The sequence below is a fragment of the Ailuropoda melanoleuca genome, chromosome 20, assembly GCF_002007445.2.
Source record: "Ailuropoda melanoleuca isolate Jingjing chromosome 20, ASM200744v2, whole genome shotgun sequence".
NCBI lineage: Eukaryota > Metazoa > Chordata > Mammalia > Carnivora > Ursidae > Ailuropoda > Ailuropoda melanoleuca.
This window is the reverse complement of record NC_048237.1, coordinates 1,951,667-1,968,658: the sequence shown is the minus strand read 5'-3', so window position 1 is coordinate 1,968,658 and position 16,992 is coordinate 1,951,667. Positions and strand designations below refer to the sequence as shown.

General features: G+C 46.0%; 1 protein-coding gene and 1 gene segment (V, D, J or C); both read right to left on the bottom strand.

The window, feature by feature from the left end:
* Positions 1 to 16,992, bottom strand: part of LOC105234922 (T-cell receptor alpha chain C region) — a 560,983-nt gene that overhangs the window by 85,958 nt on the left and 458,033 nt on the right. The window contains exon 3 of one of the 12 annotated variants that reach the window (XM_034648714.1): positions 2,784 to 2,791. The exons of the other annotated variants lie outside the window; for them this stretch is intronic. Coding sequence (XP_034504605.1) covers positions 2,784 to 2,791 — 8 coding nt within the window. The remainder of the gene's footprint in view (positions 1 to 2,783; positions 2,792 to 16,992) is intronic. 12 annotated transcript variants of the gene reach the window in all.
* LOC105240592 lies at positions 1,302 to 10,110 on the bottom strand. The segment is given in 5 exon segments: positions 1,302 to 2,261; positions 3,411 to 3,542; positions 3,888 to 3,953; positions 4,545 to 4,823; positions 7,836 to 10,110. Coding segments are annotated over 4 exon segments (540 nt in total).

Below are 16,992 nucleotides of genomic sequence, written 5' to 3'. Positions count from 1 at the left end.
AGCCTGCTTCTTCCTCTCCCACTCCCCCTGCGTGTGTTCCCTCTCTCGCTGGCTGTCTCTCTCTGTCAAATAAATAAATAAAATCTTAAAAAAAACCCAAAAACATGTGGGCAAAGAGCAGTCACTATAGGGAGGAATGTAGAGAACACGGCTCAGGGAGCCAAAGGCCGTGGGCAACTCACTCAGCCTTCGGGGTCTCCCTCTGCCCACGACTGTGTGCGGTGGTCTTCTCAGGGTTGTTGTGGGCTTAAATGAGGTGCTGTATGTGAAAGCTCTGGAAAACTAGAATCCACAGGGTGATGCCCCTCCAGACCTGAAGACAGCCACAATCCCCCTTGGCTCCTACAATTAATCTTTTCTGGAGGCTCTTTTTGGTGGAGGGAATTAGAGATCCTGTGATAAGCTAGAATTTTTTTTTTTTGCCACCAAAATGGACCCGAGGGTGGCTCATTTATATGCTAATTATAGGACAATCCTGAAGTCCAGTTCAGCTGAAATCAAATCAACACCTTGTCCTCGGCTTGGGGATGCAGTGTGTCTTGTAGAAGGAACTTAGGGCTGGCGCTCTTGAGAACGCGGTTCTGCTCACAGCTCCGTCCTGGCCTAACTGAATGACTTTGGACAGGGTACATTACCTTTTCGGGGGGCATATTTTTTCCATCTGAAAAACGAGGATGTGATCTTTTTGTTCTTAGCTACTCACAGAAACATGCTGATGTCGCCCAAGGTGACAGAGGGGAATGTTTTAGAAAGAGGTGTTCTTTACACATATGAGGTGCGGTTGTCTGGAGTCTTTAACGGTGTTTCCCGGATGGACCTGCTTATCCACCTAGATGCTCCTGAGCTCACGGACTCCGAGGGCTACTGAGTCTTTCCTTGCTTTGGGCTGTGAAGACATACAGGGGAGTCTGCAGATGGCGATGGCAAGGGGAGCTAGTGAGGGCTGCTCTTTCACTTGTGACCTCCTAAGCCCCCACCTGACACCTTACGTAGTGCCCTGGGTGCCGAGGAAACCGGGCGCAGGGACTCTGCTGCCTGAGGGGGTGCACTTGGAAGAAGCTATCGCCTTGCCGAGGTGGGAGTAGCAGAGCTCATCGGCCACAGAGGGGTCATTGCTGCGAAACAGCAGCGACAGCAGGAAACCAGGTTAGGGTCCCCGAGGCAGGAGCCCGCGGGTTTGGGGCTCAGGAACCCGCAGCATGGTCTACAGGCTCAGTTTGGTTTCTGTCTGCCTAATAGTGGGTTCACAGCACCCACTTTCCCCCTGCGGTGGTGCGCTATGAATAAAGCCAGAGGCAAGGCACACTCAACGCACTTTAATGGATGCAACAGAGAATAGCACTGGGAAGGGCAGAAAACCATCAACAACATGGGGCAGGCAAGAATTATTGTCCCCTGCCCTCAAATTCCCTGTGTACAGATTGGTGGACAAAACCCGGTAAAGATCATCTTTTTACAGCTGAAATCGAGGGGTCTCATTCCTCTTCCCTCCCTCCAGAAACACTTGCACAGTTCACTGCTTGAAAGCAGGCCCACGTCTTACTCATCTTTGCACGCTCGGCTCAGTGCCTGGAACTTAGACGGAGGCAATTCACGTTTGTTACATCAATTAATAGAAAGAAGTGCATTTTCTTTGTCTTTTACTCTGATCTTTGCTAATAGCTTGGAGTGTATTTGGCTGAGGTTTTAGAAACCCCACTGGCTGCATGAGAAGTCCAATGTAATTTTGTTTGTAAAGTACTAAGAAAAGCAGAAAGTGCTTTTGTGGCTGAGAATGCCAGCTCAGGGCAAACCTAGTGCTGGGCTGAGCAGAGCCAGTCACGTTAGGTAAAGGGCATCTGCTCTCTGTCCCCCAGGGTCTATTTTCCTCAGGGACCATGGAGATGGGAATCTGTTGGCTCCCACTTTCTACTTCTGAAGGCAAAGAAAGTCAAAGGAACAAAAGGCCTTTTTCAAAGAGTATCAGTTGTAGAAATAAAAAAGAAAACGAGTCCTATATCTCTTTATAAAGCGGCATATAGAGCAGTTAGGACCATACCCCCCTACCCCCCAGGACTTTTGTCTTTCCACCAGGCTGGAAAATGAGCTGGGTTTGTTGCCTTCGAAGAAAAACCGGTTTGGGTAACAGCCATTTCAGCAAGACTGGGATAGATCAACGTGAATCACCGAGAAGTTGGAAGCCTAGCAGATAGCTCCTCTGTAGGCTTTTGTGAAGGCATAACATGAGAGTCTCATAATGGAGTCTTCTCATGCCGGTCAGCCTGCAAGTGAAGGACAACTGTCAGAGTGTCATAGATCACAGACCATCAGTGCTGGGAGCAATCGTAGTTCTCGGATCATGTCGGGGGGGCCAGCACTTGCCCTGGTGGTATCATTGCAGATGTCGCTAATCCATTGGGGCATGGTTCCCTTCTGCACATGGCCATAATTCAGCAAGTCAGTATTAGCTTATCATGCAACCCATTTGCTCTCCTCAGTCATAGCTCTTTTGTGTTTTGGGTGCAAAAACTCAGGCCCAAAGACATGGAGCAACCAGGCTAGGGTAACATAGTGTAAGTGACAAGGTCAGGGTGAAAACCCACATGTTCTGACTCCTAGTGTAGGGCTCTTTTTAGATAGCCACACAGCCTGTGTCCTTGGGACTCCTGGAAACCAGTCACCCATTTGGAAGCGACTGGATGTATTTTCAGGCTGGGTTGGATCAGTCCCACACTCAAAATCTAGATCAGGAGTTGGGACTGAGGAGTGTTTGGGGTACTAGGGAAGGGGCTTTGTAGGCAAACCGAGGCCCCAGTTTGAACTTCATGTCTGAGATTGCCTGAAGAGGGAATGCAAGCGGCAGGCAAATAATGGCTCAGCTGTGGCTTTGTACGCATCTTGAGTAGCTCGCGCTGGGTTGGTCCCTACGAATGGGGGTGTAGGTCCATCCCAAAGTTGGGCTGGTTTACACACTGGAGTCCTGTGGTAAAGGAACAGGAGCTGGCATCCCTTTTGTCTAGGCAAAGGCAGGTTCTGGAATTCCTTTGGGTGAAGCTTTACTAATGGCCTTGCGTATAACCCATGGCCTCTTGGCCAGATAAACAAAATAGTAAATAAAGAAAACTATTTCTCCTTACTTAGCTCCACAATTTTTTTTTAGCTCCTGGGCTGGAGGGGGGATTATTGGCTGGTATTACATTCTACTACATAAGGCATTTTGAGCCTGGCTTGAAATAAGACGCTAAGAGGAGATGGGGCATTATGCCGAGTATCTGAGGCAGCCCACCTTATTAAATCATAATATGTCTCTATGTGTTTTTCCTTTCCCAAGGCTTCTTGGCCTCTTATATTCTTTTTTTTTTTTTNACGCCTTTTCTCTCTGTGTGGGATAGTTTCAGCGGGGGCAGGAATAAGAAGCAGCTAATTCTTACCTTAAAGGAAAAATAACTTGGCAGTCAAGAGAAAATTGATGGCCAGACTCTTGGCAAACACCATTCGGAGCCCCAGCACCGTGAGGGACAGCGTGTTCACCTTTCCGGCTGTGAACTGTGAGCTGTGATGAACTGTGGTTGAACAAGAGTAAAGATGGTGGCTTTAGCAAGAGACTAAGTTCCCTTCCAGAAACTGGGGCCACAGCACTGGCTACCAGTGTGCCCCGGATCAGCAGCATTGTGCCTGGTCTGCCAGCCCAGCTTGCCGCTGGACAGCCCTCGGGGACCCCAGGCTGCGGCTCCCTCCCAGCATTGCTTGCACCCAGGCGAGCTCTGCTGAGAGACTCAGAGGGAACCAACTGGGCTCAGGTATGGTTTTTATTTTCTTTTGAAAGCTGCTGACTTTTGGCCCCCTCTGACAATGACAGAGTTTGCTTTAACCCTCAGTTCTGAAGTTGACCCTTAGTTTCAACTAACCTTTGGACCCAGAGAGGCTGTCTGAAGTTTGCTCCATGATGTGAGGTTCTGTCGGTTTTACGTTACCTAGAACAAACGGCAGTGGTCAGGGATTCACTGGCAACCAAGAGGCTCAAAGGATTTCAGGTTTTAAAAGTGGAGGAGACTCTAAGTAAGTCAACTGAGGACCAGGAGTATGACTTGGTTAAGGTCAGACAGCTATTCACATGGCCAACATTCTTCCTATTCTGGTTTTTTTTGTTTTTTGTTTTGTTTATACTATGAGGCCCACCTTCAGGTAGGTGTCTAATTTGTAGGAAGAACTAAGATTCTCAATCCCATGATAGGCCAGGCTGTCCTTTGTTTTGGCATTCACACTGAATTAGACTGCATATGAATTTTTAACCGTGAGTCTAGTAGTAGGACAGTCATTAGTATGAAGGAGACAGTGGTTGGTGAAGAAGAAATGGGGGGATGAAATAGGACGGGCTTGATCTCAGGTTCCAGCTCAGGGATGCAGGGTTCAATTCCAAATCAATGAAGCGCCCTAGTTGGGCCTTAGTCTTGTTTCCAGCGTGATGCCACACTGAGAGTGTCAAGAGTTTACATCTCCAACTTCCCTTTCCCTAAACTCTTCTTCCCTACAATTCCAGCCCCCTGAAGCTAGATATGACCTACCTGAAGAAATTTTCTTTGGTTCAAAGTCAGTGGAGCGCACGATTTCGTTGTTGTGTTCAACGGAGCAGGTCACTGACTCTGCATCTTCATACCGACCAAGCTTGACAGCACTGTACTTCCCACTGGGAGAGACGACGATAGCACGGTCAAATTCTTCTATTTTCTTGGTCGATTCGAGTCTTATGCTTATAGGCTTAGGGTAGAAATCCTTCACCAGACAAGCAACAGCCGTCCCATTTCTCATGGTGAAAACGGATGGTTTGGCAGAAGGCTGGCTTCCTGTAAATATAATCAATTTATTTGGAAAGATGATTATCCACAAGTGTGGGAGTTAACCAATGGTGTTTACTTCAATTCTGCTGGGGCCAAATGTTACAATCCAGACTTTCCCGCATCCTGTGAGTGACCTGGGCTTCTTAGCACCCCCATGAAAGGGTGGCCAAGGGAAGAAGAAATGAAAGGCAGTCAGTTTGACTTCTAGTTAGGAGCTGCTAAGTGACATGGCTAGAGCAGAGATGGAAAAGAACAACTACAAAGAAGTTTCTAGATTGTCTGAGTTTCAATCATCTATATTTTGTTAATCAATCCTCTGGATAGTTGCAGTGGCTGAGTAGCTGTCTGCATCAGTTGGTTTATTTTAAATAAATCAGCCCTTGGAGTGAGAGCAGGCTGGGGGCTCGTTCTTGGCATTGTGTCAACAGAGAATCGGGGTCTGATTCTGAACCATGACTGGTTCAAATACTCTGAGGATGGTAGTGTTGGGGTCACTTCAGGGTGTCATCCCCATTTTACAGACCAGAAAGGATAACCACTGAAGTTAAGGGGTACACCTCTCTGACTTTGGGCGAATACTTTTTCTTTTGTAAGGGAGTATCCTGTAGTTTCTTTTGAGTCTTTAATCAGAAATGACAACTGTCATTCCCAGGAAGTCCTAATAGACACAAAACCAGTTTAAACCCAGTTCTTGCTTTATTCGAAGTGAAGTTGTGGAATGTTGGTCTCAATAATTGGATCTCCCCCGGCCTCCTCTGCATTCATACCTTACTCTGAGCTCTACCAGCTACCTGCCACTCTGTCCCTGCATCTTTTCCTTTCCTTGAAACTGAATGTTTTAAAGCTTTGGGGGAGGAAGTAATGATTCTTTCCCATTGTGACTTACTGCAGTTTCTGAATTATGATAAATTTCAGCCATGGCAACTTGGATTCTTAGGCTATCTTTAAATAACTGTTTTTTTTTAAAAGATACTATTTATTTATTTGAGAGAGAGAGAGAGAGAGAGTGAGAACGTGCATGATGGAGGGGTTGCAGAGGGAGAAGCATACTCTCCACTGAGCAGGGAGCCTGATGCAGGGCTCAATCCCAGGACCCCGAGATCATGACCTGAGCCGAAGGTAGACGCTTAACCAGCTGAGCCACCCAGGTGCCCCAATCTTCAAATATAACTGTTACCAAAGGAGGGGCGCTGAAAGTGCCTGAAATCAGGAGACACAACCAATCTGTGAATGGTGATCTGGATATATTTCCAATCACAAGCTTAACTGCTAATTTTTAATATTAATTGCTTGTGTGAATATAGCTCTTATATTTAAAACTTAGGTGAGTTTTGGGGCACCTGAGTGGCTCAGTCTGTTTAGTGTCCGACTCTTGATTTCAGCTCAAGTCGCGATCTCATGGTGGTGAGACTGACCCTGCCTCAGGCTCCACACTCAGTACAGAGTCTGCTTAAAATTCTTTCCCTCTCCCTCTTGCCCCCCGTTCCCCCCATCACTCACACCCTCTCTCTCTCTCTCAAAAAACAAAACAAAACAAAACCATAAACCTTAGGTGAGTTTTAAAACTTGTGATATCAAATTAAGAATGTTGAATTCCAGCGTACTTTTATTTACTATGCTCTACCATCAAGACCCAAGGTAATGCTAAATGAAAAGTCTTGGTAATGAGGGAGTAAATGCAATGATTTTTCTAATGTTCTGTCCTGAATTTGGAGTTGGGTTTTAGCTGTGAAGCTCATGGTAGTAGAGTTATAACCAAATTAACTGGCTGTATCTGGTAGAGATGGAGTGTTTGCTAGTCTGGAAGTTCCTGCTGATCACCGTTTTGTAAATGGACCATGGCCAATCACGGCTTTCCTAGGGAATCAGCGGTTCAGAGAAGCCCCCTCATCACAAGCATCAAGATTCTCCCCTTGATTCTCTGCCTGGAAACTCAGCTGAAAGACTGGATTCTGATTTAGGCGCTCAGGGCAGGAAACTTATTCTTAAGAATCTGGTTCCTTCTACTTTTGGCTTTAGTTCTAGACAAGAGGGGGGCTGGGGATTTTCTTCAAGGGGCTCTCCTGGAATCTAATTTCAACCTATGTGAGAAAAACTTCTTTGTTTTGCTTTCCGGCATCTCCAAAGCCACTGATAACAGACACTGATAACTCCCGCAGTAACGGCTTGAAAAACCACACTTTCTGCTCGTTCACCTGCCTTCAGGCTTGTGACATTTCTTGCTCACTCTACTGACCTTGGTCACATGTATTCTGGTTGATTTTCAAGGGAGTGTACAGCGAAAGGAAACTAGTCCATTAAAAATAAACAACAAAACAAAACAAAATAATCCTATCTCCTTGGTTACCTAAGAGCTTGACCCAATCCTAGCCTGATTTACTTGGATAATTAAGGCTAGCTTGGGATTTTAAGGCAGTTGTCAGCAACTGGTTAACCACCTCTCTCCTTTGAAGCTTCCAAGCTACAGGACATTTGTCTGCAGGTTGCAATGAGGCACATACATCAGTCAGCTTAGCCAAAGAGATGGGTAAGAATGAAACAACCTTCCGGAGACTTTGGGCCACAGCATCCCTGCATATCCCTTGCCCCCCTCATGTGCTCCAATAATTACTATAATTTTTCTGGTTTCCTTGGCTGCTCTGAAGATTTCAGAAGCAAGTGGGGGCTACAGTTTTTTTTCCTTTTTTTAAAGTAGGATCCACACCCAGCGTGGACCCCAGTGCAGGGCTTGAACTCACGACCCTGAGATCAAGACCTGAGCTGAGATCAAAAGTCGGATGTTTGACCGACCGAGCCACCCAGGTGCCCCAGGGCTATAGTTTTAATATATGCTTTTTAAAAACAAAACTAGTTACAGAGCTACTCCCGTGACTCAGCCTGGCGACTTAACTCTGGCCAACCCCCACACCTGGGCCGCTCCATCTAGTTCTACTTTCCCAAGTAATGCAAACTGGATGGCAGCCCCGGTGCCGGGACTCAGTTTATCCCTAGAAATATAGGGGAAAAAGGTCAACTCACGTGGCTCCACGAAGAGTCTGGTACCAGCTCCAAAAAACATCTGTCGAGTATCCCAGGAGCACATCGCAACACTGCCTTACAAGTAACCAGCCTGGGGCTGGCCCTGGGGCCTGCGCTGGAACATCTGTGCCCTGCCTCCCCCCTTCTGGGTCGCAGCCTAGAGACTCCACAACTCAGAGAACTACAAAGCTGCCCTTGATGAGATCAAGGGGCTGAGTGCACAGAGTCTCAGTTCCCTTTGAAGCTAATAATAGCTTGCTGGATGAGGTTGTGAGCACGAAATCCCAGGAAGCAGGAAGCACTGGGACAGGAGATAGGGCTGACATCGAGGGAGAGAGGAAAGTGACAGGTGACTGGTAGCTGCCTTCAAGATGGAAAATGTAACTCCCAGTTTATTGGGAGTCCTCTCCAGGAAGAACACGATAGCTTGGGAACAGGGATGGGGCACTGACTGGTGACATTTCTTATAATGAGTGTCTGGCTGAAGAGGGTTTAGACACAGGTCTCGTTCTCATATCCTGGTTCCTTCTCTTGGGTCACAAATTCTGCTTTTTGATTAGAAACCTAATTTCGTCCCCATCACTCAGACTGAGTCTCACAATAATAAGAAATCTGTCTCCTAATTCCCTGAGCCCAGGGAAAGGCTTTCTAAGGATCTCGGGTTGAATAAGAAGTTGGTAGCCGACGGGGAGCCCAGTGGTGTCGTGGGTCACGGTTGCGGGTCAGAGAAGCCGGTGCTCGCTTTGGACTGTTTATTTTCATTTTATAATTTCTCATGTCTCTGGATCCAGATACAAGCTTCAGGAGGATATAGTAATCATGTGAAATAGAATTTAAAGACCATAAGGATTACTCTGTCTCATCACCAGAAATCAAGGGTCTAGGGCTAGAGCCAAAGGGAATGACGGTTGTATCGGGCCATTATTTGCTGTCAAAACTTTAAGGATTGAGGGCTTGTCTTGAAATTCTCACTTTCCCTACCTGAGCTTCACATAATCATATTACAGTCCATCACGGTAGGAAGAGAAAACTAAAGAAGTAAATGGAGTATCACTGGAGAGCACGGGGCAGCGTCCCAGCTGAGGGGCTAAGCATCACTTTCATCTCTTTCCTTCTTCCCTAAGGCTCCCAAAGGCACAGCCTCAGAGATTTGATTCTAACACTGCAGATAATTCTGACTTTCAAGTGGAAATGATTTAAAGGGAAAATGAAACACAATACTTTGTGCTCAGATGCAATTTGCCCAACATCGATCAGACTGCAATCAACTACAGCACAATTGCTTCCCTCCTTCTTTCTAGTCTCTCTCCTCTCAGAGACAACTCAACAAATTCCACTATTTCCCTGAGAGCAACAGACCATCAAGAACCCCTGTAAGGTTATGTTTCCTCCTGAGAAGCAGACGCCATGTTGATACTACCGGCTGCTTTCAGGACTGTCGACCTTGCCACAGTCACATACCTTTCCCCACTTCTTCGTTTCCTCTGAAATAAAATTTAACCATGTAAGGGGCAATGCCTGCATTTTGAAAAGCTTCTGAAGGGCTACTGGACACTGGACTGGTCCAAGTGACTGACTGTTGGCAGCTACCCAAACTATTTGAATATCACCCCCGGATTTCCAAGCCCTGGAACAGATTACCAGTGGACAATATCCCTCGGAGAGCACCATTACTTCTCTATTGTCCTCAAGTTGGTGAATGTGATTCTGCATTGGTTGTAGGCTCCTGAACCCTACACCCAGAGCACAGTCTTCGGATTCAGGGCTAACAGAAGAGGTGAGTGCATTAACTGCTCTTGGCTGACCCTGACTAGGATAGGGCCTTGGGGATCACTTAGTCTGAGGCAGGCACACTGACTTAAAGCAACTTCGTGGCAAAAAGACACAAGGGCAAGATTGGCTTTTGTCATCTGAGGGAGAGGACTATCTTGACCTAACTCCTTCTTTAATAATATATTTTTTTCCTTCTTAATCATCCCTCTTCTTACACCGTGGCCATGACTCTCTGTCCTCACAAAGAGTGGAAGACTCTCTTTACCTAGAGCTTGCCTTTTCCCTGGTCCCAATCCCCAACCGAGGAGGGAACCAAAAGCCTGACTAAGGGCTTTATTCGGGCTGTTGTAGAAGGCTTATTTCTACAAATCTTCGGAACAGAGTTTCCATGCATACATAGAATATTTTCCTAAGAGAAACCTAATGACTTTGTCCTCGGATTTTACCTTGACCCTCTGCAACAACAAAACACCGGATTTCCAGTGTGGAACCTCCTGACTTCCCAAGAAACTCCATTCAGTCAGGACTAAGCTACATCAAGTCGAAAGGAATCTATGCCCTGAAGTAAAATGCGTAACTTACTTGGTTCCACGATGAGTCGAGTCCCTCTTCCAAAGACAAGTTGTGCTTCATGACACCACTTCAGGCATCACTACAAAAAACCTTGCTACCTATTTGCCGTCTGCGTAGTCCATCTGTTTGGAGGGGAGTGGGTGGAGCAGAGCGAGTGTAGACCTAAAACTCTACAACGCTTTCTGAGATCTAAGCATTATATTTTGGCAGCTTGTTTGATATGTGTTATCTACTGAGCGTGGGCATTTAGGGAAGTCCCTAGGTTTTCTGCTATTACCTCCTCAACCTGCCATCACTTACCCCCCAGTCTTGCTTCAGGATCATATTTTCACAGGGAGAAAGGAATCATTTTGGCTTTGCCCAGAATTGGCAAATGGCTATTGTTAGTGGGAACATAACTAAGAGGCTCAAGTCAATCATAAAGGACTATGCCTCAGTTAGCGGCGGAAGAACATGGTGGTTGGAGCAGGAGCCATTGATGCAAAAGATTGGAGCCTACCCAAAATGTCGTAATGATCACAGATGACTACCATTTGTATAAGAACCTTGCTCCTTATGGATGCCTGGTGTTTATACTACGTCGGCAAACATTATTGTAACAAACTCCATGAGGTGATATTATTAGATCCTTCTTACAGATGAAGTCGCTGGAGCTAAGTATGGTTAAGACAGTGAGTGGCTGGGCGGGGCCTTACTCCCAGGTCTCCAGACTCTAGTTTCCATGCATTGAACCAGAGTAATAGATGATAGGACTGCAAGGAGCCTCAGCAGTCACTTGTCAAAACCTCTGTGATGACACAAGAGTTAATTAATGGATGCATAGGGACAGTTTTGACTCCTTTCCCGATATCTTTTAAAAAATCAAATCACAGAGGGGCGCCTGGGTGGCTCAGTTGGTTGAGCATCTGCCTTCAGCTCAGGTCATGATCCCAGGGTGATCCCTGCTCAGCAGGGAGTCTGCTTCTCCCTCTGCCCCTCCCCCCATGCGAGCTCTTTCTCTCTCTCTCTTTTTTCCTCTCTCTCAAATACATAATAGAATCTTTAAAAAATATCAAATGACAGAATTCCTACTGGGTCATAAGACACGCATGGCATTGGAATTCCTTGCTTTTCCTACTAAATCCTCCTTAAGAATTGGTCTGGGTGATAATCAGGATCATCATGTGCTAAAGCTGGAAGACACCGTGGAAATCACCGGCTTACCTAGAGGGAAACTAAAGTTCAGTGAACCCAAGTCATATAGCTCGCCAGTCAAAGAGAAGGACTGGAGCTTGGTCCTTGAATTCTTGGTCTGACATGCTCGTCATCACACCTCTCATTTACTAGATGTATTTAGTACAGGTCTGGTTATGACCTGGATCTGTAAACGGTCACTGCACAGGTGATAAGTTGGTGATCGAAAGTCAGTCAGGTGGAGAGAAGACAACACATAGTCTCCAGGAAAGAAAGTGGGTCAAGAGGACCACTGTAGCACACACCTCATTCTGGACCTTATCAGAGACTCCGTCCCTGTTCCTGAAGACATCCCTTGCTAAATTACATGCTGGCTAGATCTTTTCAAGGGTTTCCCAAGCTGGCGACTTGGGAAAATATTTAACAAAGATAATTGCTAAACATGGTGGTCATAAGAAGGAAAAATGTATCACTTACGTGGTTCTATCTCTAGGTTCCTTTGCCAAAGATCAGTGGATTAGCTGTGCTGAAGACTGCACAGCTGATAGACCTCATCGAAAAATTGCCTTTCTTTCTCTTTATGGCAACCATGGCACCAGTTGCCAACTCACGTGATAGCTATTGGATGGTATTTCTGTCTCATTTGGGCTAAGCTCTTCACTCTTCAGTTTTGGGGGCTATCCTTCAGGACCAAAGCAGGACCAAATAGGAATCTGCGCCTTTGCCATGTTACAGTCTGCATTTGTGCTCTGAGTGAGAGAGAATGAGTTTGTGCAGTGAATGAGAGAGACTGGAAAGGAAATTCTTAGTTTGATCCAGAGAGAAGAAAGATAGAACGTTGGTCATAGAGTTAATGGGTCTCAGCCTTTGGGCTGCACTTAGGTGGGGCAAAGATATAGTGACTTATGTACCCCATTCATTCCTCATTTTAGGGGAATTCCATTTCATATCCAGTCAGAGCTTTGCATCATTGTCAAGCATTGTGCAACAGCTAGACTTCTTAGTATAAAATAGAATTAGAATCTTCAGTGCATTTTAATAACATATTCATGAATATCACATTGTAGCAAGCTTTCATGATCTACTCATACTTAAAAATGACAGTTAAATTAGCCTCTGTCATATGTAAAAATCAATGTCTATGAGATTGCCTGTGTCACTTATAAAAACCAGGGAGAGAATATACATTTTCAGACCCGTTTATAGCCCATAAAGGCCTGCAGATCATACTTCGAGAATCACTAAAATGGAAAGTGGGTCTCAGTAGTAGAAAGATGTCAGAAGACCTGAACTCTAGTTGGACTCTGTTCCTCACTGGGTGTATAATCTTAGCCAATTTCGGGAAGCCTCATTTGCCTCCTTTATAAAATAAGGGTAACGTCTTCTGCACTGGGGGTTCCTAAGATGAAATGAAAGGGTGTATGTAAAGCACTCTAAACTAGAAACCTTGGTGGAATGATCGGAGCGTTCATTAATGTGAGACTCAGAGAAAACACATTCTACTTGAAGTAAGGGGTGTAATTTCCCTAGACACAGAGCTTCCCAGGGGCAGGGTGGTAGGAAGGTCACGGAATTTAAGATGAGACCGCTCACTTCTTAGGGCTGTGGGTGAGACCAGGAATCCACGCTTCTGTCTCCCCTGGTCTTTTCTCGAGGTCAGGTGTGACCTCCATTGCATTCTCCAATCTTCCCTTTCCAGTCCCCACACTGGAGTCCTTACAGTGGCCCACGAGCCGCGCTGTCCCCCGGCCTATTACCAACCTGACCTATTTTCAAATTCTCTCCCGGTCATTTCCACTTCCCTCCCGCCACACGGGCCTCCTCACTCTCCACACGCTCCAGGCAGCACTGCGTCCCCCCGGCCTGGAGCTGCTCTTCCTCCAGTTACCTGCACGTAGCTCACTCTGTCACCCCCTCAGGTCTCTGCTCAAATGTCGCCACTCCAGTGAGGCCTTCTGTGTGAGTCCTCTGTTAAAAACTGCACACCACTCCCTCTGCTCGTCTTCTGCATTCCCTTCCCTGCTTTGTTTTCCTTCACGGGGCTTATTACCACCCAAAATACTATATATTTTATTTATTTATTTGTTTTACCATCTGTCTTTTGCCATTAGAGCAAAAGCTTCAATAAGGCATGAATTTTTGTCTGCTCTGCTCATGCTGATTCACTCAGCAGTGAGACGCGTGCCTGGCAGACAGGGACGGGGACTTGTCACGGGTTGGGGAGCTAGGACTTGGCTTTGCCTCTGCAGGTTCCTAGTTGGCTTTTATTTCTGTTTCCCTTTGCCTTATGCCACAACTGATTATCCTTTCATTCATTCATTCATTCATTCATTCATTCAACAGACACTTATTTACTGCCTTCACTGTGTTGGGGATACAGTGAAGAACAGGTCAGAGTCCTTGCCATCAGGGAGCAAGGGAGACAGAGGGTGAATGAGCATCAGAAGTTCCAGGTGGAGATAAGGGTGTAGAAATAAAGCAGGGTAAGGGGACTATAGGGAGTGGTTGGGGAAGGCGTCACTAGAAGTGACATTGAATAAAGACCTGGAGAAGGAGAGGCAGAGAGCTTTGTGCATCCCTGGGAGAAAAAGGTACCAGGGGAAGGCACTGTAGGCCACAGGCTCCATTCTGAAACTGGTGGTTGCCAGAGGGGAGGTCATGGGGGAGGGGCAACGTGGGGGGAGGGGAGCGGGAAATACCGGCTTCCAGCTGCAGAATGAATAAGCCATAGCATAGGATAAAGGCACAGCAGAGGGAATATAGTCAGTGATATTATAATAATGTACAGGGACAGATGGCAGCCGCGCTTGTGGTGAGCGTAGCATAATGTATAAACTTGTTGAATCACTATGTTGTACACCTGAAAGTAATGTAACATCGTGTGTCAGCTACACTCAAATTAAAAAAAAAGTACTCTGTGCTGGGAGATGTTCATCTCGCGTGAGAGGGAATGCCAACGACGGGAATGAGAATGTTGTCTCTTGGAATTTTAGAAGCATATTGATGAGCCTGGGATTTTCTGGACTCCTTTTTCTCAGGATGATAATCTGAGCATTGTTTGGATCTTTCTGAGCATAGGACCCTCGAGTCCAGGGGTGTAGTGTGAGGAATGGGCCTTGCCTGGAGAAGAGCTCTTTGGGTAACTGGTTTTGGTATGGCGGCGGCAGGAGTGCTTTCTTGGTGAAGGACGGCGGTGGAGGTGGTGGTTGGAAGGGAAACAGCCTAACGGTGGGTTCAGTCTCTGCTGGCGGCTTGGAAAGGAGCCCAGTAGAGGAGGAGGGGGAGGCTGGGCCAGGCAAGAAAAGCCTTCACGTGTGCCTCAAATTGCAGTGTCCACAGAAAAGAAAAGTTCTTAAGTGCACAGATGCTGGAGTCAGACAGATGATACACATTTTGACTCTGCTAAGCTCTGTGATCTTGGAGAACCCACTTTCCCTCTGTAAATAGGCAGGTCATAGTTCCACATGGTCATTGTGAGAAGTGCATAAAATGACATTCATTAATAAAGTGCCTCGTCCAGTGGCCCGATACACAGTAGACACCCAGAAAGTGGTAGTTGATATCGTGATGACATATCATAATACATATTATTCTAAGTGTATGTCATGACCCACTTTCCAAGAGGCTTCTGATGACCGTGCATCTTTTCTAAGCTCCTGTCGTTGTCACGGTCACTAGCACACATTTATATTGTGGCTCTCTATTCCGTGCTCTTTTGTCCTGTTCCCTGGTTCTGTTTTATGAAGTTAAGTGGCATCCCCAGGCTTTCTCTGTCTGGAAGGCTAAAGGGTTGATGGATTTGGGGCTGTGGGTTTGTGTAGACCTGTTGTTAGCTTTGTGCTACCCAGGAACCCTGCGGGTAAGGACTCGAAAGGAGCATCCAAGGAAAAGGAAGCTTCAAAAGGAAGTAGCCTTCTGAGAAAATAAAGGCACTGGGTTTGCAGTAAGGCCTCTTCAATGCAATATTAGTTGGCTAAAAAAGAAAGCACCATTCAGAGATATTCTTGATCCTTCTCTCTCTGGGTGCCCCTTATCTTTTCATTTCAAAGGATGATGGAATGTACCAGCTCAGTGTTTCTCAAACTTCAATTAATCATATCTCTGGTTTTTTTTTTTTTTTGGTCACATCCATCTGTCATATAATTCGCCTAATAATTTTCTTTAAATTGACTCAGTTTTTAACTTAAAAGAGAATTAAAAGGAAACTTCAAGTCACGTGGGTTTGACAACCTAGTTGTTACTATTTTGATGTCCGTTAAAAGATAACACAATTGAAATGAAAAGATAGTCTATATACCACATAAAACCATGGGTTGTGTGTCTACGCTTAGGAAAACACTGGATCATAGCTCAGGAAACAGAAGGACTTCATTTATTAGGAAGAATGTGGTGAACAAAGGGAGACTAGGGAAATTGGTCACTAACTTCACAGGGAAATGCAGGTAAACCATTATTTTAGTGAGAAATTTTAAAGCCAATGAGGTGTAAGGGCAAGGGCCTGAATTAGTCGAATCTGCAAAATTTTGCTATGATTTTTTTCTTTTTTTTAAATCGGAATTTCTGTGCTCTGACTGTGCTAACACAGCTTTGGATCTCTACCTCTTTCTGGATGCAAAGCCCTACCCTGCTTCTCCCCATAGTGTGTGTGGTCTGGGAAAGGCCAGCCTGCATTCCTTCCTTTTTTTTTTTTCCTTTTTTAAAAAAGATTTATTTATTTATTTTTAGAGAGAGAGAGAGAGAGAACATGCAAGCGGGGGGGGGCAGAAGGAGAAAGAAAATCCTGAAGCAGACTCTGTACTAAGCACGGAGCCCGACATGGGGCTCGATTCCAGGACCCTGAGGTCATGACCTGAGCTGAAATCCAGAGTTGGCCACTTAACCGACCAAGCCACTCAGGCTCGCCTTGCACCCCTTCTTTTCCCTTCCTCTGCCCTCAGTGGTATGCCCCCTGCCCATCATCCACCCAGGCATTTGCTGAGAGGACCCCCCCCCCAACACGTTCTCCCTCCGCACCTCTCTGGAACCTACTTTCACCTTGGACAGCACAAGCTGAATGCCAAGCACCAGGCCAGAGAGGCCTGTCACTTTTCTAGCAGCCGCCTCAGCAGATTTGGGACCGCTGACCCCACTGTGAGGCTCCCCTAGGACCTTTAGAATGGGGTTTTGTATTTGTTCTTTACATTTGCTGGCTTAATATTAATATCCACTATCTAACTGGAACTACGGCCAAATAGAGACTGCCTTTTTTTTTTTTAAAGCAAGACTCGGTTGGATTCAAATGTCACTGAAATGACATGAAAAGATGCCTTCTGTGTGGAGCGCGTTCCTTTGACAACTTTAGCACTGATTCTTTTATGACAGTTAATTAGCGAGTGACTCACGACCCTCTTAGTGAGGAAGACGAACGCCATTGAGTCCTTATGGAATTACTCCTGCCCATGTCCTGTGGGCTTTAAAGCACTTCTTAGTTGGAAGTATTACACATTCACTTTGTTCTGCTTGGAATCTGGTCTCACTGGGAACCCAGAATGCTCCCGCTTCCTCACTAGTAACCTAGCTTCCATTTGCAACTCAAACAATTAGAAGCAGGTGTCTGGTTCCTTTTTTCTGAAGAGAAACGTAGCAGTGACCATCCTCT